Here is a 25,711-nt window from a genome sequence, read left to right as displayed (position 1 = left end):
GCTTTAGCGCTACAGAGTGCAAGTTTGTGTGTTTGTTATAACTTTAAGTTTGATTATGTCCCTTGGGATTGGTTCAGTCTGACATTGTGGCCCTCAAACCAAAAAAGATTCTGTATCCCTGACTTACATTGTGGCTCTCAAACCAAAAAAGATTCTGTATCCCTGACTTGGCATTGTGACTAGTAAAACAACACTGCCTTCTCTACAGTAATATAATGATTGTTACATTTTGGTCTCTGAATGCTGATTTTGGGGTCCACATTAGAAGTTCAAGATTGATTTATTGTTAATTGGTGGGGCATGCTGGTGATAAGAAATATGCTCTGATGTTACTGGGGGTATTCAACATGGGTGTTGATGTTTCTTGGGGTGTGTAGGGTGGTAGGATTTCAGCAACAGAACCAGTAAGCCACATCTGCTTCTGATAAAGTTTCAAAGCTGAACCATGGGGACAGGTCAAGGAGCCCTTGTCATCTCAGCTTCCATTATTCACATATATGATATCTTCTGATAAGTGATGACCTGCTGCCTAGGATTATTGAGGTGTTATTGTGAGAGACAAGTTCTTATCCCAGTAATTGCAGTCTTGTATAGTATGTTGGCTGGGACTAAAGGTAGGGATTAAGTAGTTAACGCTGTGATGGACATCAAGGCTTTATTGAAATGGGAACTGGAGAACGTACTTTAAATAATATCATGGGAGAATTGAGGTAGGAGGTGGAAATGTCTGTCATAAGGTGTAACATAAAACTTCAGCATGTCTATGTGCCTTCTATGCTTTTTTTTTAGTGGAATTAAAGGTTTTGAATGGTTCCTGTCCAGAGGGCCTTTGTGACACCATAGCATCAACTTGTCAGTCATTCATCCAACCACAAAGTACACACCTTATCATGCGCTTCCTTTAGCACCTAATCTCTCTGATCAGGAGCATTTCTTTCATGTTGAGTCAATTTAACAGGGTGTTATGGATGTTCATTACAGGATCTGAGGTCAAGTGATATCTTTAAACACTTCTGTACTGACAAAGTAAATAGATGCCTTGTTCTTCCAACATGTTTTGAACCAAATGTATAGACAACCGTTTATAATATACACACAACCCTAGTTTCAAAAGGCGCAGTGTAAAATGTAAAGAAAACAAGAATGCATTGATTTGGAAATCTCTTATAGCCATATTTCATTCACAGTAAGTGCTACTAATGAAAAACAGCTGTTAGAGAGGCAGAGTCTCTCAGAAGCAAAGATGGTCAGAGGTTCATTAATCTGTGAATAACTGCATCTAAAAATTGTGGAATTTCAGAGGAATGTTCAATGTAGAATTGCAAGGACTTCGAATATCCCAGCATCTACAGTACATAATATCAAAAGATTCAGAGATTTGGGGAAATCTAAGTGCACGAGGGATAAGGCAGATACTGTAGTCAATATTGAATGCTTGTTATCTACGGGCTTTCCGACACGAATGCATTAAAATGCATGGGATCAGGAATACTTCCAGAAATCAATGTTCGTGAACCCAGTGGTGCAATCTATAAATGCAAGTTAAAGTTCTATCATGCAAAGAAGAATCCATATATCAACATAATCCAGAAACGCTGCCGTCTTCTCTGGGCCAAAGCTAATTTAAAATGGACTCAAGCACAATTGAAAACTGTTCTGTGGTCAGATAAATCAAAATGTAAAATTCTTTATGGAAATCACAGATGCCATGTCCGGCAGACTCAAGAGTAGACGGACTATCCAGCTTGTAATCAGAGCACGCTTCACAATCCTGTATATCTGATGGTAATGGTTGCATTAGTGCCTATGATATGGGCTGCTTACACATCTTGGGTGGCATTGTCAATGCTGAGCATTACATAGAGGTTTTAGAACAACATATGTTCCAATCCAGACAGATTCTATTTCAGGGAACTCCTTGCATATTTCAGGAAGACAATGCTAAACCACATACTTCATCCATCACAACAGTATGGCTTCACAGAAGAGTTCCGGTGATGAACTGGTGGCCAGCAGTCCAGACCTTTCTCCAAGAAAAAACATTTGGCAAATAAATTAAAAATACGGAAAAGACCCAGGACTGCTGAGCAGCTAGAATCTCACATGAGATCAGAATGGGACATTAGTGATGAGCAAGTATACTCGTTGCTCGGGTTTTCCCGAGCATGCTCGGTTGTCCTCCGAGTATTTGGGTGTGCTCGGAGATTCAGTTTTTGTTGACGCAGCTGCATGATTTGCGGCTGCTAGATTGCCTGAATACATGTGGGGATTCCCTAACAAACAGGCAACTCCCACATGTATTCAGGCTGTCTAGCAGCCACAAATCATGCAGCTGTGTCGACAAAAACTAAATCTCCGCACACGCCCAAATACTCGGAGGACACCCATGCATGCTCGGGAAAGCCCGAGCAACGAGTATACTCGCTCGTCACTAGACCACATTCCTCTCCCAAAACTCCAGCAATTGGTCTTCTCATTCCCAGACTTTTACAGACTGTTGAATAAAGAGAGGATGATGCACAATGGTAGATGTGGCCTTACCCCAACTTTTTTAAGATGTTTCTGCCAGATGTTTCAATTACAAATTCATTATAAATGAAATGGAAAAATGTTTAACCTTAAACTTTTGATCCTTGTTCTATGTTCTATTGTGAAGAAAATATGATAATAAGAGATTTCCAAATCATTGCGTTCCTGTTTTCTTTCTATTTTACATAGCGACTGTAATATTTTTTTAAATGCGGTGATGTATGCAACACAATGATTTGGAAATCTCTTATTATAGATATGTTATATATTATATTTATATATTGCACATCATGTTGCTTTTGGGGTGAAATATACTGATATAGAACTTACATCTAAGCTAATATCTACAGTTAAATTTGGACAGAGACAGCATTTTTCTAATTTTGATTATAGACATTACCACAATGAATTTTAAACAAAACAATTCAGATGCAGTTGAAGTTCAGACTTTCAGCTTTCATTTGAGGGTGTCCACATTAAAATTGGATGAAGGGTTTAGGAGTTTCAGCTCCTTAACATGTGCCACCCTGTTTTTAAAGGGACCAAAAGTAATTGGACAATTGACTCCAAGGCTATTTCATGGACAGGTGTGGGCAATCCCTTCGTTATGTCATTCTCAATTATGCATGACATTATACCTGAGGAAGACTCCAAGAAGTCGAAACCGGTTGTATTTTAGTTTGAAATAAAAATCATCCTTGAATCAGAATATCGAGTTCCATCATCATCCTTCAGGAGCGCATATTGCTGGGAAAAACATTCACAAAGAATTAAGCAGATAAAAGGCCTGGAGTTGATTTGAGGTGTGGTGCTTGCATTTGGAAGGTTTTGCTGTCAAGTAAACATACAGTCAAAGGAGCTCTCCATGCAGGTGAAACAAGCCATCTTTAAGCTGCGAAAACCCATGCGAGAAATTGCTACAATATTAGGAGTGGCAAAATCTACAGTTTGGTACATCCTGAGAAAGAAAGAAAGCACTGGTGAACTCCTCAATGCAAAAAGACCTGGGCGCCCACGGAAGACAACAGTGGTGGATGATCGCAGAATAATCTCCATGGTGAAGAGAAACGACTTCACAACAGCCAACCAAGTGAGCAACACTCTCCAGGAGGTCGGCGTATCAATATTGAAATCTACCATAAAGAGAAGACTGCATGAAAGTAAATACAGAGGGTTCACTGCACGGTGCAAGCCATTCATAAGCATCAAGAATGGAAAAAGGCTAGACTGGACTTTGCTAAAAAAAACATCTAAAAAAGCCAGCGCAGTTGTGGAAGAATATTCTTTGGACAGATGAAACCAAGATCAACCTCTACCAGAATGATTGAAAGAGAAAAGTATGGTGAAGGCGTGGTACAGCTCATGATCCAAAGCATACCACATCATCTGTAAAACCCGGCGGAGGCAGTGTGATGGCTTGGGCATGCATGGCTGCCAGTGGTACTGGGTCACTAGTGTTTATTGATGATGTGACACAGGACAGAAGCAGCCGAATGAATTCTGAGGTATTCAGAGCCATACTGTGTGCTCAGATCCAGCCAAATGCAGCCAAACTGATTGGTCGTCGTTTCTTACTACAGATGGACAATGACCCAAAACATAAAGCCAAAGCAACCCAGGAGTTTATTAAAGCAAAGAAGTGGAATATTCTTGAATGGCCAAGTCAGTCACCTGATCTCAACCCAATTGAGCATGCATTTCACTTGTTAAAGACTAAACTTCAGACAGAAAGGCCCACAAACAAACAGCAACTGAAAACCACCGCAGTGAAAGCCTGGCAGAGCATCAAAAAGGAGGAAACACAGCGTCTGGTGATGTCCATGAGTTCAAGACTTCAGGCAGTCATTGCCAACAAAGGGTTTTCAACCAAGCACTAAAAATGAATATTCTTTTTAGATTATTTAATCTGTCCAATTACTTTTGGTCCCTTTAAAAACAGGGTTGCATATGTTAAGGAGCTGAAACTACTAAACCCTTCATCCAATTTTAATGTGGATACCCTCAAATGAAAGCTGAAAGTCTGAACTTCAACTGCATCTGAATTGTTTTGTTTAAAATTCATTGTGGTAATGTCTATAACCAAAATTAGAAAAATGTTGTCTCTGTCCAAATATATATGGACTTACCTGTATATCGTCACTTTTATAGCATACATAGTGTTTCTTTCATGCTCTACTCTAGTGAATTTTCTGTGGTGCTGAAGACGACATACAAGTCTTGTTTATTGGATGTATATAGCTGATATGTTGCGCTGTTCTACTATATTAAAATGTAATTTACACATTGTTGTATATGGATTGCAAGTTGCAACCAAAAGCATATTTTTTCCTCTCTACTTTGATACTTTTTTTTATATATTATTGGAATTTCCAAAGACCATGGTATCAAACAATGTTTAGAAAAACCCAGGAGGGTTCTCTAAATAAACATGGTGGCACATAGACATCCACATTAAAGAAAGTCTTCTGTGCCTATGAAATTGATGGGAAGAATATCAGATCTTTAGGGGTCTAACCTCTCCAACCACCCTTTCACCACCCCGACAATCACCTGTTTGAAGGGACCATGTCCTCTTTGTTTATGTGGCATAGATTTGTATATTTTGTATGGCTGGGTATGAGCTGCAATGCCAGGCATAGCTATTAGGAAGTGTACTGAGGTGTGCTTGTTAAGCAGTGAAATTGCCACAACTGATGGTTGAGTTGTCTGATCCCCACCAATCTGATATATTGATACCCTTCTACTTCTAATGCTGCCACCTACCATCTTTGGTAAAAATGAAATCTAATTTATCTTTTGTACTCATTCACTTACTGGGTCTTTTTTTCCCATTACAGGTTGGCACATCAATGTTTGGCTACTTTCTATGCAGTGCTGGTGGTTCTTATTATTCCATCCTTCAGCCAGGTATAGTACAGATCAGTCTGCTGTATCAAGCTGGCATACACTGATGCTCATTTTTCACTATAACAAGGTTATGTTATTAATTCCTTGGTTATCCCTCTTCATGTCTTTTAATTGTTTTTGACTAACCAAGCATTGAGGAATAAAATAGTCTTCATCACTGAGCAGGTTACATTCTATTCAGATGTCAGGTTAAGTTCTACCCTGTGATCCAGTAATGCAGAAGATATATTTCATTGACAGCGCTAGTTACTAGATTACCTGGGATATTTATCAAGCAAGACTCTGTTAATAGTAAAAATACTGGGAGTGGGAGATCTTTTCATCAAGGATCGAATGATGAAATGAAGTCCATTTTGAACAAATCTTATCTCTACTTCTTACAAACTTTGAAGAATCACTATTACCTAATGAAGATATCAAATCTGCCTCCTTAATAATTTTCATTACTATGGGTTATTTGTCAGAACAATAACAAATGTATTGTTCATGCGATCACTATTGTCTAGATTACTAGGGGTAATATGTCAGAACGATAACGAATGTTGTACATGCGATCATTGTCGTCCGAATGTTTGTTAGGCAGTCTCTTCCTATTTCCCCATATATATGCGAACGTTCATGTTTCTTCAGTGAGGAAAGTGGAGAAAGCTGCTGCCTGACTACTCTAGCAGCCGCTTTTCTCCCATGGAAACTAAAGAGATAATGGCACAATCCTTTTTTTCACCCTATTTCATCTGTTTGGAGAGCGTAAGGATAGTCCTACCAAAATCAGCAGGTTCTAGTCACTCTATTGTAAAGTGTATGGGAGCCTTTAGGCTTCTGTAGATCTAGCCTATAGAACCCTATGTGACATAAATACAGTACCGACTATGAGGTGATAAACCTGTGTGAAGAATAAAGGTTATTCAGCCCTTGGAGGAGCATTGGTGCCCCTTTATTGTGCTGTTTGGCAGAGAACCCATAGGTAAGATACCCAACAATCTCTTGGAAAATTATCGTCCTGCAGGACCATCTTTAAGAATATGTTTATATTATGAATTTTATGCTTAACCCCTTTACCCCCAAGGGTGGTTTGCACTTTAAATGACCAGGCCAATTTTTACAATTCTGACCACTGTCCCTTTATGAGGTTATAACTCTGGAACGCTTCAACGGATCTTGCTGATTCTGACACTGTTTTCTCGTGACATATTGTACTTCATGATAGTGGTAACATTTCTTTGATATTACCTGCATTTATTTGTGAAAAAAATGGAAATTTGGCAAAAATCTTGAAAATTTCGCAATTTTCCAACTTTGAATTTTTATGCCCTTAAATCACAGAGATATGTCACACAAAATACTTAATAGGTAACATTTCCCACATGTCTACTTTACATCAGCACAATTTTGGAAGCAAATTTTTTTTTTTGTTAGGGAGTTATAAGGGTTAAAAGTTGACCAGCAATTTCTCATCTTTACAACATCATTTTTTTTGGGGACCACATAACATTTGAAGTCACTTTGAGGAGTCTATATGATAGAAAATAACCAAGTGTGACACCATTCTAAAAACTGCACCCCTCAAGGTGCTCAAAACCACATTCAAGAAGTTTATTAACCCTTCAGGTATTTCACAGGAATTTTTGGAATGTTTAAAAAAAAAAAAACGAACATTTAACTTTTTTCACAAAAAATTTATTTCAGCTCCAATTTGTTTTATTTTACCAAGGGTTAACAGGAGAAAATGGACCCCAAAAGTTGTTGTACAATTTGTCCAGAGTATGCTGATACCCCTTATGTGGGGGTAAACAACTGTTTGGGCGCATGGCAGAGCTCGGAAGGGAAGGAGTGCCATTTGACTTTTCAGTGCAAAATTGACTAAAATTGAGATGGAACGCCATGTTGCGTTTGGAGAGCCCCTGATGTGCCTAAACATTGAAACCCCCACAAGTGACACCATTTTGGAAAGTAGACCCCCTAAGGAACTTATTTAGATGTGTGGTGAGCACTTTAACCCACCAAGTGCTTCACAGAAGTTTATAATGTAGAGCCGTCAAAATAAAAAAATCATATTTTTTCACAAAAATTATCTTTTTGCCCCCAATTTTTTATTTTCCCAAGGGTTAAGAGAAGAAATTGGACCCAAAAAGTTGTTGTGCAATTTGTCTTGAGTACGCTGATACCCCATATGTGGGGGGGAACCACTGTTTGGGCGCATGGCAGAGCTCGGAAGGGAAGGAGCGCCGTTTGACTTTTCAATGCAAAATTGACTGGAATTGAGATGGGACACCATGTCGCGTTTGGAGAGCCCCTGATGTGCCTAAACTTTGAAACCCCCCACAAGTGACACCATTTTGGAAAGTAGACCCCCTAAGGAACTTATCTAGAGGTGTTGTGAGAGCTTTGAACCCCCAAGTGTTTCACTACAGTTTATAACGCAGAGCCGAGAAAAAAATCATTTTTTTCACAAAAATGTTTTTTTAGCCCCCCCAATTTTTATTTTCCCAAGGGTAAGAAGAGAAATTGGACCCCAAAAGTTGTTGTACAATTTGTCCTGAGTACACTGATACCCCATATGTGGGGGTAAACCACTGTTTGGGCGCACGGGAGAGCTCGGAAGGGAAGGAGCACTGTTTTACTTTTTCAATGCAGAATTGGCTGGAATTGAGATCGGATGCGATGTCACATTTGGAGAGCCCTTGATGTGCCTAAACAGTGGAAGTCCCCAATTCTAACTGAAACCCTAACGCTAACACACCCCTAACCCTAATCCCAACCATAACCCTAACCACACCCCTAACCCGAACATGCCCCTAACCCTAATCCCAACCACACCCCTAACCCAGCACACCCCTAATCCCAACCCTAACCACTCCTCTAACCCTAATCCCAACCCTAACCACACCCCTAACTCCAACACACCCCTAATGCCAACCATAAACCTAACCACACCCCTAATCCTGACACACCCCTAACCCTAATCACAACCGTAAATGTAATCCAAACCCTAACTTTAGCCCCAACCCTAACCCTAACTGTAGCCCCAACCCTAACCCTAACTTTAGCCCCAACCGTAACCCTAACTTTAGCCCCAACCCTAACTGTAACCCTAGCCATAAACCTAGCTCTAACCCTAGCGCCAACCCTAGCCCCAACCCTAACCCTAGCCCCAACCCTTACCCTAACCTTAGCCCCTAACCCTAGCCCCAACCCTAACCCTAGCCCCAACCCTAACCCTAATGGGAAAATGGAAATAAATACATTTTTTAAAATTTTATTATTTTTCCCTAACTAAGGGGGTGATAAAGGGGGGTTTGATTTATTTTTATAGCGTTTTTTTTAGTGGGTTTTTATGATTGGCAGCCGTCACACACTAAAAGACGCTTTTTATTGCAAAAAATAGTTTTTCGTCTACACATTCTGAGAGCTATAATTTTTCCATCTTTTGGTCCACAGAGTCATTTGAGGTCTTGTTTTTTGCGGGACGAGTTGACGTATTTATCGGTACCATTTTCGGGCATGTGACTTTTTTTATCGCTTTTCATTCCGATTTTTGTGAGGCAGAATGACCAAAATCCAGCTATTCATGAATTTCTTTGGGTGGGCATTTATACCATTCTACATTTGGTAAAATTGATAAAGCAGTTTTATTTTTCGGGTCAGTACGATTACAGAGATACCTCATTTATATCTTTTTTTATGTTTTGGCGCTTTTATACGATAAAAACTATTTTGTATAAAAAGTAACTATTTTTGCATCGCTTTATTCTGAGGACTATATCTTTTTATTTTTTTCGTTGATGATGCTGTGTGGAAGCTCGTTTTTTGCGGGACAAGATGACATTTTCAGCGATACCATGGTTATTTATATCCGTATTTTTGATCGCGTGTTATTCTACTTTTTGTTCGATGGTATGATAATAAAGCTTTGTTTTTTGCCTCTTTTTTTAACGGTGATCACTGAAGGGTAAGTTAACTAGTGGGACAGTTTTATAGGTCGGGTCATTACGGACGCGGCGATACTAAATATGTGTACTTTTATTGTTTTTTTAGATAAAGAAATGTATTTATGGGAACAATATTTATTTTTTTTCTTTAGGATTTTTTTTTTTTTTTACATGTGTTAATATATTTTTTTTTACTTTATAACATTGCCCCGGGGGGGGGGGGGGCATCATGTTTTAGGGTCAGATCACTGATCTGACACTTTGCAGTGCACTGTCAGATCAGCGACCTGACGTGCACTGCTCCTGGCTTGCCAGCGCCTGCTCTGAGCAGTCGCTTGTAAGCCACCTCCCTGCAGGACCCAGAAGTAGCCCCGCGGCCATTTTGGATCCAGGGCCTGCAGGGAGGAGGAGGTAGGAGACCCTCGGAGCAACGCGATCACATCGCGTTGCTCCGGGGGTCTCAGGGAAGCACGCAGAGAGCCCCCTCCCTGCGCGATGCTTCCCTGTGCCGCCGGAACACTGTGATCATCTTTGATCACAGTGTGCCGGGGGTTAATGTGCCGGGAGCGGTCCGTGACTGCTTCTGGCACATAGTGCCGGATGTCAGCTGCGATAGTCAGCTGACATCGGGCCGTGTTCGGCCGCGCTCCCCCGTGAGCGTGGCCGATCGCATATGACGTACTATCCCATCGAGGGTCAGATAGGCCCAGGTCACCTCGACGGGATAGTACGTCTAAGGTCAGAGAGGGGTTAAAGAGTATCCATCATTTTAATTTTTACTTCATAAATCAATAGTGCACATGAAAATATGAAACTTTGTAATATCCAGTTCTGTCCAAAAGTGTTGGTACCCTTGAAATTGGTCCAGAAAATGAAGTATTTCTCCTAGAAAATTATTACAATTACACATGTTTTGTTTATACACATGTTTATTTCCTTTAGTGTGTATTGGAACAGCTCAAAAAACAGAGAAGAAAAGGCAAGTTGGACATAATTTCACACAGAACTCCAAAAATGGGCCAGTCAAAATTGTTGGCACCTTTTCAAAATTGTGTGTAAACAACTTTGTTTCAAGAATGTGATGCTCATTCAATCTCACATGTGGCAAGTAACAGGTGTGCACAATTTGAAAATCACACCTGAAAACATAGAAAGGGGAGAAGTTGACTGAATCTTTGCATTGTGTGTCTATGTGTGCCACACTAAGCAAAACCAAAATTGTTGATCAAGATCAACAATCTCAAGGTTACAAGTCCATCTCCAGAGATATTGTTGTCCATTTGACCATGGTGCGTAACACAATAAAGAAGTTTACAACCCATGGCTCTGTAGCTAATCTCCCTGAACATGGACGGCAGAGAAAAATTGATGAAAGGTAGTAATGCAGGATATTCCACATGGTGGATAAACAGCCCCAATCAAGTTGCAAAAAAATTCAAGCTCTCTTGCAGGCTGAGGGTGCATCAGTGTAAATGTAAACTATCCATCGAAATTTTTATGAAATTAAACTCTGTGGCAGAAGACCCAGGAGGAACTCACTGCTGACACAGAGATGTAAAAATCTAGACTGCAGTTTTCCAATATGTACTTAAGTAAGCCAAAATCCCTCTGGGGCAGCGTCTCGTGTACAGTTGAGACCAAGATAGAGCTTTTTGGTAAAGCGCATCATTCTACCATTTACCAAAAATGAAATGATGCCTGCAAAGAAAAGAACATAGTATCTACATTCAAATATGGCAGAGGTTCAAACATGTTTTGGGGCTGTTTTGCTGCCTCTGGCACTGGATGCATTGTCTGTGTGCAAGGCATCATGAAATCTGAAGATTACCAAAGGATTTTGAGTTTCAATGTAGTTCACCGTGTCAGAAAACTGGGTTTGCATTCTAAGTCATAGGTCTTCATGCAGGACAATGATCCCAAACATGCTTCAAGAAGCACCCAGAAATGGAATGAAACAAAGCACTGGAGAGTTCTGAAGTGGCCAGCTATAAGTCCAGATGTAAATCCCATTGAACACCTGTGGCGAAATCTTAAAATTGCTGCTGGGAGAAGGCACCCTTCAAATATGTGAGGCATGGAGCAGTTTGCAATAGAAGAGCAGTCCAAAATTCCAGTTGAGAGGTGTAAAGAAGTTTGTGGATGGTTATAGGAAGTGATTGATTGCAGTTATTTATTCCAATGGGTGTGCAACCAAATATTAAGCTGAGGGTGCCAACAATTTTGTCCGACCCATTTGGGGGTTTTTGTGTGAAATTATGTCCAATTTGCTTTTTTTCTCTGTTTTTTTGTGTTGTTCCAATACACACAAAGGGAATAATCATGTGTATCACAAAAAATATGTAATTACAATAATTTTCTGGGAGAAATTCTTCATTTTTTGGAACAATTTCAGGAGTGCCAACACTTTCGGCCATGACTGTATCTTATCAGATGCATGTAGAAAAGCCGCGGAAACACCATCACGTGTTTCTCAACGCAAGCAATGAATAGCCAGGTCTTTCACCGGGAAGGAACAACCACGGGAAGGGCAGCATCCAATAAAGGAAAACCACCTATGCCAAAACATGGTATCCATCCACAGATAGCTGTTTCGGGGTATTTGCCCCTCATCAGTGTGGAGTAGGAAACTGGCTATTAGGAGCAGTGCCTAGTGAAAAGACTATAAACATAAGGGTGAATGACCTCGGGGAGATCAAAACATCCAACACCGCGGAGACACCATCACGTGTTTCTCAACGCTGTGATCCAGAACACTGCCCCCATCCCTAAAGGGAAATATGCAAATGCATGTAGAAAAGCCGCGGAGACACCATCACATGTTTCTCAACGCAAGCAATGAATAGCCAGGTCTTTCACCGGGAAGGAACAACCACGGGAAGGGCAGCATCCAATAAAGGAAAACCACCTATGCCAAAACATGGTATCCATCCACAGACAGCTGTTTCGGGGTATTTGCCCCTCATCAGTGTGGAGTAGGAAACTGGCTATTAGGAGCAGTGCCTAGTGAAAAGACTATAAACATAAGGATGAATGACCTCAGGGAGATCAAAACATCCAACACTGCGGAGACACCATCACGTCTTTCTCAACGCATTGATCCAGAACACTGCCCCATCCCTAAAGGGAAATATGCAAATGCATGTAAAAAAGCCGCGGAGACACCATCACGTGTTTCTCAACGCAAGCAATGAATAGCCAGGTCTTTCACCGGGAAGGAACAACCACGGGAAGGGCAGCATCCAATAAAGGAAAACCACCTATGCCAAAACATGGTATCCATCCACAGACAGCTGTTTCGGGGTATTTGCCCCTCATCAGTGTGGAGTAGGAAACTGGCTATTAGGAGCAGTGCCTAGTGAAAAGACTATAAACATAAGGATGAATGACCTCGGGGAGATCAAAACATCCAACACCGCGGAGACACCATCACGTCTTTCTCAACGCAGTGATCCAGAACTCTGCCCCATCCCTAAAGGGAAATATGCAAATGCATGTAAAAAAGCCGTGGAGACACCATCACGTGTTTCTCAACGCAAGCAATGAATAGCCAGGTCTTTCACCGGGAAGGAACAACCACAGGAAGGGCAGCATTCAATAAAGGAAAACCACCTATGCCAAAACATGGTATCCATCCACAGACAGCTGTTTCGGGGTATTTGCCCCTCATCAGTGTGGAGTAGGAAACTGGCTATTAGGAGCAGTGCCTAGTGAAAAGACTATAAACATAAGGATGAATGACCTCGGGGAGATCAAAACATCCAACACTGCGGAGACACCATCACGTCTTTCTCAACGCATTGATCCAGAACACTGCTCCATCCCTAAAGGGAAATATGCAAATGCATGTAAAAAAGCCACGGAGACACCATCACGTGTTTCTCAACGCAAGCAATGAATAGCCAGGTCTTTCACCGGGAAGGAACAACCACGGGAAGGGCAGCATCCAATAAAGGAAAACCACCTATGCCAAAACATGATATCCATCCACAGACAGCTGTTTCGGGGTATTTGCCCCTCATCAGTGTGGAGTAGGAAACTGGCTATTAGGAGCAGTGCCTAGTGAAAAGACTATAAACATAAGGATGAATGACCTCGGGGAGATCAAAACATCCAACACCGCGGAGACACCATCACGTCTTTCTCAACGCAGTGATCCAGAACTCTGCCCTGTTGTGAATTTGGATTCTGGGCTCCCCCGGTGGCTACTGGTGGAATTGAACTGGTGTCTTCATCTTCTCTGTTCACCTGTTCCCATCAAGATGTGGGAGTCGCTATATAACCTTGCTGCTCTGTTAGTTGCTTGCCGGTCAACAATGTTATCAGAAGCCTCTCTGTGCTTGTTCCTGCTCCTAGACAACTACTAGATAAGTTGGACTCTTGTCCATGTTTGTTTTTGCATTTTGTTCCAGTTCACAGCTGTAGTTTCGTTACTGTGTCTGGAAAGCTCTTGTGAACGGGAATTGCCACTCTGGTGTTATGAGTTAATGCCAGAGTTTTAAAGTAATTTCTGGATGGTGTTTTTCATAGGGTTTTCAGCTGACCATGAAAGTGTCCTTTCTGTCTTCTGCTATGTAGTAAGTGGACCTCAAATTTGCTAAACCTATTTTCATACTACGTTTGTTATTTCATCTCAACTCACCGCCAATACATGTGGGGGGCCTCTGTCTCCTTTCGGGGTATTTCTCTAGAGGTGAGCTAGGACTAATATTTTCCTCTGCTAGCTTTATTTAGTCCTCCGGCTGGGCTGGGCATCTAGAATCAACGTAGGCATGCTACCCGGCCACTGCTAGTTGTGCGTTAGGTTTAGTTCATGGTCAGCTCAGTTCCCATCTTCCAAGAGCTAGTTCCTATATATGCTTATGCTATGTTCTCTTGCCATTGAGATCATGACAGTTTGACCGGCCCGCAAAGTGTTAATTGTTTGGGCTGAAGCAGGAGAAAAAGAAGTGTTGAAGGGAAATTTTTTTTTTTTTTTTCCCCTCAGAGTTTTGCTGCCTAGCCCTTAATTGCTGTCTAGCTGCTTCTTACCTCCTCTCAACCCTTGAATGGCTCTGTGTCCACCTGTTTGTAATGGATCTTCAGAGTGTAACTGCAGGTTTGAATAATCTCGCCACGAAGGTACAAAATTTGCAAGATTTTGTTTGTCATGCACCTGTATCTGAGCCGAGAATTCCTTTGCCGGAATTTTTCTCGGGGAATAGATCCGGGTTTCAGAATTTTCGAAATAATTGCAAATTATTTTTGTCTCTGAAATCTCGCTCTGCCGGAGACCCTGCACAGCAGGTCAGGATTGTGATTTCCTTGCTCCGGGGCGACCCTCAAGACTGGGCTTTTTCATTGACACCAGGGGATCCTGCGTTGCTCAATGTGGATGCGTTTTTTCTGGCCTTGGGGTTGCTTTATGACGAACCTCATTTGGAGCTTCAGGCAGAAAAAACTTTGATGTCCCTATCTCAGGGGCAAGATGAAGCGGAAATTTACTGCCAAAGATTCCGTAAATGGTCTGTGCTTACTCAGTGGAATGAGTGCGCCCTGGCGGCGACTTTCAGAGAGGGTCTCTCTGATGCCATTAAGGATGTTATGGTGGGGTTCCCTGTGCCTGCGGGTCTGAATGAGTCCATGACAATGGCTATTCAGATCGATAGGCGTTTGCGGGAGCGCAAACCAGTGCACCATCTGGCGGTGTCCACTGAGAAGTCGCCAGAGAGTATGCAGTGTGATAGAATTCTGTCCCGAAGCGAGCGGCAGAATTTTAGACGGAAAAATGGGTTGTGTTTCTATTGTGGTGATTCTACTCATGTTATATCAGCATGCTCTAAGCGCACTAAAAAGCTTGGTAAATCTGTTTCCATTTGCACCTTACCGTCTAAATTTATTCTATCTGTGACCCTGATTTGCTCTTTGTCATCTATTACCACGGACGCCTATGTCGACTCTGGCGCCGCTTTGAGTCTTATGGATTGGTCCTTTGCCAAACGCTGTGGGTATGATTTAGAGCCTTTGGAGACTCCTATTCCTCTGAAGGGGATTGACTCCACCCCATTGGCTAATAATAAACCACAATACTGGACACAAGTAACTATGCGTATTAATCCGGATCACCAGGAGATTATTCGCTTTCTGGTGCTGTATAATCTACATGATGATTTGGTGCTAGGATTGCCTTGGCTGCAATCTCACAACCCAGTCCTCGACTGGAGAGCTATGTCTGTGTTGAGCTGGGGATGTAAGGGGGCTCATGGGGATGTACCTGTGGTTTCCATTTCATCATCCATTCCCTCTGAAATTCCTGAGTTCCTGTCTGACTATCGTGACGTCTTTGAAGAATCCAAGCTTGGTTCGTTACCTCCGCACCGAGAGTGCGATTGTGCCATAGATTTAATCCCGGGTAGTAAATACCCAAAGGGTCGTTTATTTAATCTGTCTGTGCCTGAACATGCTGCTATGCGAGAATATATAAAGGAGTCCTTGGAAAAGGGACATATTCGTCCATCGTCATCTCCCTTAGGAGCCGGTTTTTTCTTTGTGTCAAAAAAAGACGGCTCTTTGAGACCATGTATTGATTATCGGCTTTTGAATAAAATCACTGTTAAATATCAATACCCATTGCCGTTGCTGACTGATTTGTTTGCTCGCATAAAGGGGGCCAAGTGGTTCTCTAAGATTGACCTTCGTGGGGCGTATAATTTGGTGCGAATCAGGCAGGGGGATGAGTGGAAAACCGCATTTAATACGCCCGAGGGCCACTTTGAGTATTTAGTGATGCCTTTTGGTCTTTCTAATGCTCCGTCAGTTTTCCAGTCCTTTATGCATGATATTTTTCGCGATTATTTGGATAAATTTATGATTGTGTATCTGGATGATATTCTGATTTTTTCGGATGACTGGGACTCTCATGTCCAGCAAGTCAGGAGGGTTTTTCAGGTTTTGCGGTCTAATTCTTTGTGTGTGAAGGGTTCTAAGTGTGTTTTTGGGGTACAGAGGATTTCCTTTTTGGGATATATTTTTTCCCCCTCTTCCATTGAAATGGATCCTGTCAAGGTTCAAGCTATTTGTGATTGGACGCAGCCCTCTTCTCTTAAGAGTCTTCAGAAATTTTTGGGCTTTGCTAACTTTTATCGTCGATTTATTGCTGGTTTTTCGGATATTGCTAAGCCATTGACCGATTTGACTAAGAAGGGTGCTGATGTTGCTGATTGGTCCCCTGATGCTGTGGAGGCCTTTCGGGAGCTTAAGCGCCGTTTTTCCTCTGCCCCTGTGTTGCGTCAGCCTGATGTTGCTCTACCTTTTCAGGTTGAGGTCGACGCTTCTGAGATCGGAGCTGGGGCAGTGTTGTCGCAGAAAAGTTCTGACTGCTCCGTGATGAGGCCTTGTGCCTTCTTTTCCCGTAAATTTTCGCCCGCTGAGCGGAATTATGATGTTGGGAATCGGGAGCTTTTGGCCATGAAGTGGGCTTTTGAGGAGTGGCGCCATTGGCTTGAGGGGGCCAGACATCAGGTGGTGGTATTGACTGACCACAAAAATTTGATTTATCTTGAGACTGCCAGGCGCCTGAATCCTAGACAGGCGCGCTGGTCATTATTTTTCTCTCGGTTTAATTTTGTGGTGTCATACCTACCGGGTTCTAAGAATGTTAAGGCGGATGCCCTTTCTAGGAGTTTTGAGCCTGACTCGCCTGGTAACTCTGAGCCCACAGGTATCCTTAAGGATGGAGTGGTATTGTCAGCCGTTTCTCCAGACCTGCGGCGGGCCTTGCAGGAGTTTCAGGCGGAGAGACCTGATCGTTGCCCACCTGATAAACTGTTTGTTCCTGATGATTGGACCAGTAGAGTCATCTCTGAGGTTCATTCTTCTGCGTTGGCAGGTCATCCTGGCATTTTTGGTACCAGGGATTTGGTGGCAAGGTCCTTCTGGTGGCCTTCCCTGTCACGAGATGTGCGAGGCTTTGTGCAGTCTTGTGACGTTTGTGCTCGGGCCAAGCCTTGTTGTTCTCGGGCTAGTGGATTATTGTTGCCCTTGCCTATTCCTAAGAGGCCTTGGACACACATCTCGATGGATTTTATTTCAGATCTGCCTGTTTCTCAGAAGATGTCTGTCATCTGGGTGGTGTGTGACCGTTTTTCTAAGATGGTCCATTTGGTTCCTCTGCCCAAGTTACCTTCTTCTTCCGAGTTGGTTCCTCTGTTTTTTCAAAATGTTGTTCGTTTGCATGGTATTCCTGAGAATATCGTTTCTGACAGAGGGACCCAATTCGTGTCTAGATTTTGGCGGGCATTCTGTGCTAGGATGGGCATAGATTTATCTTTTTCGTCCGCTTTCCATCCTCAGACGAATGGCCAGACCGAGCGGATTAATCAGACCCTGGAGACATATCTGAGGTGTTTTGTGTCTGCTGACCAGGATGATTGGGTTGCTTTTTTGCCATTGGCTGAGTTCGCTCTCAATAATCGGGCCAGCTCTGCCACTTTGGTGTCCCCGTTTTTCTGTAATTCGGGGTTTCATCCTCGATTTTCCTCTGGTCAGGTGGAATCTTCGGATTGTCCTGGAGTGGATGCTGTGGTGGAGAGATTGCATCAGATCTGGGGGCAGGTGGTGGACAATTTGAGGTTGTCCCAGGAGAAGACTCAGCTTTTTGCCAACCGCCACCGTCGTGTTGGTCCTCGGCTTTCTGTTGGGGATTTGGTGTGGTTGTCTTCTCGTTTTGTCCCTATGAGGGTCTCTTCTCCTAAGTTTAAGCCTCGGTTTATCGGCCCGTATAAGATATTGGAGATTCTTAACCCTGTTTCCTTCCGTTTGGACCTCCCTGCATCCTTTTCTATTCATAACGTTTTTCATCGGTCATTATTGCGCAGGTATGAGGTACCGGTTGTGCCTTCCGTTGAGCCTCCTGCTCTGGTGTTGGTTGAGGGTGAGTTGGAGTACGTTGTGGAGAAAATTTTGGACTCTCGTGTTTCCAGACGGAGACTCCAGTATCTGGTCAAGTGGAAGGGATACGGCCAGGAGGATAATTCTTGGGTGAATGCATCTGATGTTCATGCCTCCGATCTGGTTCGTGCCTTTCATAGGGCCCATCCTGATCGCCCTGGTGGTTCTGGTGAGGGTTCGGTGCCCCCTCCTTGAGGGGGGGGTACTGTTGTGAATTTGGATTCTGGGCTCCCCCGGTGGCTACTGGTGGAATTGAACTGGTGTCTTCATCTTCTCTGTTCACCTGTTCCCATCAAGATGTGGGAGTCGCTATATAACCTTGCTGCTCTGTTAGTTGCTTGCCGGTCAACAATGTTATCAGAAGCCTCTCTGTGCTTGTTCCTGCTCCTAGACAACTACTAGATAAGTTGGACTCTTGTCCATGTTTGTTTTTGCATTTTGTTCCAGTTCACAGCTGTAGTTTCGTTACTGTGTCTGGAAAGCTCTTGTGAACGGGAATTGCCACTCTGGTGTTATGAGTTAATGCCAGAGTTTTAAAGTAATTTCTGGATGGTGTTTTTCATAGGGTTTTCAGCTGACCATGAAAGTGTCCTTTCTGTCTTCTGCTATGTAGTAAGTGGACCTCAAATTTGCTAAACCTATTTTCATACTACGTTTGTTATTTCATCTCAACTCACCGCCAATACATGTGGGGGGCCTCTGTCTCCTTTCGGGGTATTTCTCTAGAGGGGAGCTAGGACTAATATTTTCCTCTGCTAGCTTTATTTAGTCCTCCGGCTGGGCTGGGCATCTAGAATCAACGTAGGCATGCTACCCGGCCACTGCTAGTTGTGCGTTAGGTTTAGTTCATGGTCAGCTCAGTTCCCATCTTCCAAGAGCTAGTTCCTATATATGCTTATGCTATGTTCTCTTGCCATTGAGATCATGACACTGCCCCATCCCTAAAGGGAAATATGCAAATGCATGTAAAAAAGCCGCGGAGACACCATCACGTGTTTCTCAACGCAAGCAATGAATAGCCAGGTCTTTCACCGGGAAGGAACAACCACGGGAAGAGCAGCATTCAATAAAGGAAAACCACCTATGCCAAAACATGGTATCCATCCACAGACAGCTGTTTCGGGGTATTTGCCCCTCATCAGTGTGGAGTAGGAAACTGTTGTGGATTCTGTTTGTGGGCTCCCTCTGGTGGTTACTGCTGTGTTGTGAATTTGGTTTCTGGGCTCCCCCGGTGGTCACTGGTGGTACTGAACGTGGGTTTGTCATCTCCTCTGTTCACCTGTTTCCATCAGGATTGGGAGTTTCTATTTAGCCTTGCTCCTCGGTCATTTCTATGCCGGCCAACAATGTTACCAGAAGCATTTCTGTTGCATGTTCCTGCTCCTAGACTACTTTCAGCTAAGTTGGATTTTTGTCCTAAGTTTGTTTGCATTTTTGTTCCAGTTCTCTGTGTTTGAATATTTCTGAGACTGGAAGCTCTTGTGAACTGAAATTGCCACTCTGGTGTCATGAGTTGATATTAGAGTTCTAAAGTAATTTCAGGATGGAATTTTGAATAGGGTTTTCAGCTGGCCGTGAAGTCCCCTTTTCTGTCTTCCTTCTATCTAGTAAGCGGACCTCAATTTTGCTAAACCTATTTTCATACTTCGTATGTCAATTTCCTCTAATATCACCGACAATATTTGTGGGGGCTACTGTCCGCCTTTTGGGGAAAATTTCTCTAGAGGTGAGCCAGGTCTGTATTTTCCTCTGCTAGGGTCAGTCAGTTCTCCGGCTGGCGCTGGGCGTCTAGGGATAAAACGTAGGCACGCTACCCGGCCACTTTCAGTTGTTGTGATAGGTTTAGCTCACGGTCAGCTCGAGTTCCCATCTTCCAAGAGCTAGTCCTTTTTGTATGCTCAACTATGTTCTCTGTGTGTTGAGAACCATGACACTGCTGGTACTGGGTGACTTTGGTGGGTTGCGGCCTTTGGTTTCCACCTGTCCATCAGTGGCTGGGTGTTTCCTATTTTACCTGGCCTTTCTGTCATTTCCCTTGCCGGCTATCAATGTATTCAGATGTGCTCTGTTTGGTTCCTGCCTACCTGCTCCCAGATCTTTCAGGATAAGCTAAGTGCTGATTTTCAGTTGTTTGGTTTTTTGTCCAGCTTGCTTATTATGTCTCTATGCTAGCTGGTAGCTCTAGTGGACTGAGGTTCTCCCCATGTGCCATGAGTTGGCACATGGGTTCTTGTAATCTCAGGATGGTTTTTTTGATTAGGGTTTTTTGCTGACCGCTCAGTCCCCTTTTGTATCGTTCTGCTTTCTAGTTTACAGCGGGCCTCAATTTGCTAAAACTATATATATCATCTCTATGTGTGTGCCTTCCTCTCATTTCACCGTCAATACATGTGGGGGGCAACTATATCTTTTGGGGTTCATTCCGCTGGAGGCAAGTGAGGTCTTTATTTTCTCTGCAGTGCTAGTTAGCTCTTAGGCTGGTGCGTGGCATCTAGAACCAACGTAGGCACGCTCCCTGGCTATCTCTAGTTGCGTTTGTCAGGCGTAGGGCAGCGGTCAGCCCAGGTTCCATCACCCTAGAGCTCGTCCGTAATATATTTGTACTTTGCTTGTCCTGTGCTATCCCTAGCCATGGGGATTCATGACAGTATAGCCGGCCCACAAAGTGTTAATTGTTTGGGCTGAAGCAGGAGAAAGAGAAGTGTTTAAGGGAAATTTTTTTTTTTTTTTTTTTTCCCTTCAGAGTTTTGCTGCCTAGCCCTTAATTGCTGTCTAGCTGCTTCTTACCTCCTCTTAACCCTTGAATGGCTCTGATCTTAGCTGTTTAACATGGATGTCCAGAGTTTGGCTTCCAGCCTGAGTAATCTCGCGGCAAAAGTTCAAAACATACAGGATTTTGTTGTTCACACTCCCATGTCTGAACCTAGAATTCCTATTCCAGAGTTCTTTTCTGGAGATAGATCTACCTTCCTGAATTTCAGGAACAATTGTAAATTGTTTCTTTCTTTAAAGTCTCGCTCCTCTGGAGACCCTGCTCAACAGGTCAAGATTGTAATATCTTTCCTGCGGGGCGACCCTCAGAATTGGGCATTTGCATTGGCACCAGGGGATCCTGCATTGCTCAGTGTGGATGCGTTTTTTCTGGCATTGGGATTGCTCTATGAAGAACCTAACCTGGAGATTCAGGCTGAAAAGGCTTTATTAGCCCTCTCTCAGGGGCATGATGAAGCGGAGATATATTGTCAGAAGTTTCGGAAATGGTCGGTGCTTACTCAGTGGAATGAGTGCGCCCTGGTTGCAAACTTCAGAAATGGTCTTTCTGAGGCCATTAAGGATATTATGGTGGGGTTCCTTACGCCTACAGGTCTGAATGAGTCTATGGCTATGGCCATTCAGATTGATCGGCGTTTACGGGAGCGCAAACCCGTGCACCAGTTGGCGGTGTCTTCTGAACAGGCACCTAAGACTATGCAATGTGATAGAATTCAGTCCAGAAGTGAACGGCAAAATTATAGGCGGAAAAATGGATTGTGTTTCTATTGTGGTGATTCAGCTCATGTTATATCAGCATGCTCTAAACGCACAAAAAGGGTTGATAAATCTTTTGCCATTGGTACTCTGCAGCCTAAGTTCATTTTGTCTGTGACTCTGATTTTTTCACTGTCTTCCATTTCCGTCGATGCCTATGTGGATTCGGGCGCTGCCCTGAGTCTTATGGATTGGTCATTTGCTAAACGCTGCGGTTTTAGTCTGGAACCTCTGGAAGTTCCTATTCCTCTGAAGGGAATTGACTCTACACCATTGGCTATGAATAAACCGCAGTATTGGACACAAGTGACCATGCGCATGACTCCCGTTCATCAGGAGGTGATTCGCTTCCTTGTACTTTATAATTTACATGATGTACTAGTGCTTGGTCTGCCATGGTTACAAACTCATAATCCTGTCCTGGACTGGAAAACAATGTCTGTGTTAAGCTGGGGATGTCAGGGGGTTCATGATGATGCACCTCCGATTTCAATCGCTTCATCTACTCCTTCTGAGATCCCTGCGTTTTTGTCTGACTATAGGGATGTTTTTGAGGAGCCTAAGCTCAATTCGCTCCCTCCGCATAGAGATTGTGACTGTGCTATAGAATTGATTCCTGGCAGTAAGTTCCCTAAGGGTCGTTTATTTAATCTGTCACTGCCAGAGCATACTGCTATGCGGAATTATATTAAGGAGTCCTTGGAAAAGGGACATATTCGTCCATCTTCGTCCCCTCTGGGAGCAGGTTTTTTTTTTTGTGGCAAAAAAAGATGGTTCCCTGAGGCCTTGTATAGATTATCGCCTTCTGAATAAGATTACAGTCAAGTATCAGTATCCATTGCCATTATTGACTGATTTGTTTGCTCGCATTAAGGGGGCTAGGTGGTTCACTAAGATAGATCTTCGCGGTGCGTATAATCTGGTGCGGATAAAACAGGGTGATGAGTGGAAAACCGCATTTAATACGCCTGAGGGCCATTTTGAGTATTTGGTAATGCCTTTTGGACTCTCCAATGCTCCGTCAGTCTTTCAGTCCTTTATGCACAATATTTTCCGTGAATATCTGGATAAGTTTATGATTGTGTATTTGGATGATATTTTGGTGTTTTCTGATGACTGGGAGTCTCATGTTCTACAGGTCAGGAAGGTGTTTCAGGTTCTGCGGGCCAATTCTCTGTTTGTGAAGGGCTCAAAGTGTCTCTTCGGAGTCCAGAAGATTTCTTTTTTGGGGTACATTTTTTCTCCTTCTACTATTGAGATGGATCCGGTCAAGGTTCAGGCGATTTGTGACTGGACACAACCTACATCTGTTAAGAGCCTTCAGAAGTTCTTGGGGTTTGCTAATTTTTATCGTCGGTTCATTGCTAATTTTTCCAGTATTGTTAAACCTTTGACTGATTTGACTAAAAAGGGTGCTGATGTTGCTGATTGGTCTCCTGCGGCCGTGGAGGCCTTTCAGGAACTTAAGCGCCGGTTTTCTTCTGCTCCTGTGTTGTGTCAACCAGATGTTTCACTTCCTTTTCAGGTTGAGGTTGATGCTTCCGAGATTGGAGCGGGGGCGGTTTTGTCACAGAGAAGTTCTAATGGCTCGGTGATGAAGCCATGTGCATTCTTCTCTAGAAAATTCTCGCCCGCCGAGCGCAATTATGATGTGGGTAATCGGGAGCTTTTGGCCATGAAGTGGGCATTTGAGGAGTGGCGTCATTGGCTTGAGGGTGCTAAACATCGTGTGGTGGTCTTGACTGATCACAAGAACCTCATTTACCTTGAGTCTGCCAGGCGTTTGAATCCTAGACAGGCTCGTTGGTCGTTGTTTTTTTCTCGTTTCAATTTCGTGGTTTCATACCTGCCAGGTTCAAAGAATGTGAAGGCAGATGCTCTTTCCAGGAGTTTTGTGCCTGACTCTCCTGGAGACTCTGGGCCTACTGGTATCCTTAGGGATGGGGTAATATTGTCCGCCGTATCCCCAGACTTGCGACGTGCATTGCAGGAGTTTCAGGTGGATAAACCGGATCGTTGTCCACCAGAAAGACTGTTTGTTCCAGATGATTGGACCAGTAGAGTCATCTCCGAGGTCCATTCTTCTGTGTTGGCTGGTCATCCTGGAATATTTGGTACTAGAGACTTGGTGGCCAGGTCTTTTTGGTGGCCTTCCTTGTCTAGGGATGTGCGTACCTTTGTGCAGTCTTGTGAAGTGTGTGCTCGAGCTAAGCCTTGCTGTTCTCGGGCCAGTGGGTTGTTGTTATCCTTGCCCATTCTGAAGAGGCCTTGGACGCACATTTCCATGGATTTTATTTCTGATCTCCCGGTTTCACAGAAAATGTCCGTTATCTGGGTTGTGTGTGACCGCTTTTCTAAGATGGTTCATTTGGTGCCCTTTCCTAAGTTGCCTTCCTCCTCTGAGTTGGTCCCTTTATTTTTTCAGAACGTGGTTCGTTTGCATGGGATTCCGGAGAATATCGTTTCTGACAGGGGATCCCAGTTTGTGTCTAGATTTTGGCGGACGTTTTGTGCCAAGATGGGCATTGATTTGTCTTTCTCGTCTGCATTCCATCCTCAGACGAATGGCCAGACGGAGCGAACTAATCAGACCTTGGAAACTTATTTGAGGTGTTTTGTTTCTGCTGATCAAGATGACTGGGTTGCTTTTTTGCCACTGGCCGAATTTGCTCTTAATAATCGGGCTAGTTCGGCCACGTTGGTCTCTCCTTTTTTTTTGTAATTCGGGGTTTCATCCTCGTTTTTCCTCTGGTCAGGTGGAGCCTTCGGATTGTCCTGGAGTGGACGTGGTGGTGGACAGTCTACATCAGATTTGGAATCAGGTGGTGGACAATTTGAAGTTATCTCAGGAGAAGACTCAGCAGTTTGCTAATCGCCGTCGCCGCGTGGGTCCCCGACTTCTTGTTGGGGATTTGGTGTGGTTGTCTTCTCGTTTTGTCCCTATGAAGGTCTCTTCTCCTAAGTTCAAGCCTCGGTTCATCGGTCCTTATAGGATCTCGGAGATTCTTAACCCTGTATCTTTTCGTTTGGATCTCCCAGCATCGTTTGCTATTCATAATGTGTTCCATCGGTCGTTGTTGCGGAGGTATGAGGTGCCCGTTGTTCCTTCGGTTGAGCCTCCTGCTCCGGTGCTGGTGGAGGGAGAATTGGAGTATGTTGTTGAGAAGATCTTGGATTCTCGTGTTTCCAGACGCAAACTCCAGTATTTGGTTAAGTGGAAGGGTTATGGTCAGGAGGATAATTCCTGGGTGGTCGCCTCCGATGTTCATGCGACTGATTTGGTCCGCGCCTTCCATAGAGCTCACCCTGATCGCCCTGGGGGTTCTCGTGAGGGTTCGGTGACCCCTCCTCAAGGGGGGGGTACTGTTGTGGATTCTGTTTGTGGGCTCCCTCTGGTGGTTACTGCTGGTACTGGGTGACTTTGGTGGGTTGCGGCCTTTGGTTTCCACCTGTCCATCAGTGGCTGGGTGTTTCCTATTTTACCTGGCCTTTCTGTCATTTCCCTTGCCGGCTATCAATGTATTCAGATGTGCTCTGTTTGGTTCCTGCCTACCTGCTCCCAGATCTTTCAGGATAAGCTAAGTGCTGATTTTCAGTTGTTTGGTTTTTTGTCCAGCTTGCTTATTATGTCTCTATGCTAGCTGGTAGCTCTAGTGGACTGAGGTTCTCCCCATGTGCCATGAGTTGGCACATGGGTTCTTGTAATCTCAGGATGGTTTTTTTGATTAGGGTTTTTTGCTGACCACTCAGTCCCCTTTTGTATCGTTCTGCTTTCTAGTTTACAGCGGGCCTCAATTTGCTAAAACTATATATATCATCTCTATGTGTGTGCCTTCCTCTCATTTCACCGTCAATACATGTGGGGGGCAACTATATCTTTTGGGGTTCATTCC

General features: G+C 43.5%; 1 protein-coding gene across 1 annotated transcript in view; it reads left to right on the top strand.

Annotated features, from left to right (window-relative positions):
• LOC143775439 (ADAMTS-like protein 5) overlaps positions 1–25,711 on the top strand; it is a 96,511-nt gene that overhangs the window by 25,836 nt on the left and 44,964 nt on the right. The window contains exon 2 of the mRNA XM_077263573.1: positions 5,367–5,436. Coding sequence (XP_077119688.1) covers positions 5,367–5,436 — 70 coding nt within the window. The remainder of the gene's footprint in view (positions 1–5,366; positions 5,437–25,711) is intronic.

The sequence above is a fragment of the Ranitomeya variabilis genome, chromosome 5 (assembly GCF_051348905.1).
Source record: "Ranitomeya variabilis isolate aRanVar5 chromosome 5, aRanVar5.hap1, whole genome shotgun sequence".
Taxonomy (NCBI): domain Eukaryota; kingdom Metazoa; phylum Chordata; class Amphibia; order Anura; family Dendrobatidae; genus Ranitomeya; species Ranitomeya variabilis.
The sequence above is the reverse complement of the archived record's forward strand: the minus strand, read 5'-3'. Positions and strand labels throughout refer to the sequence as shown.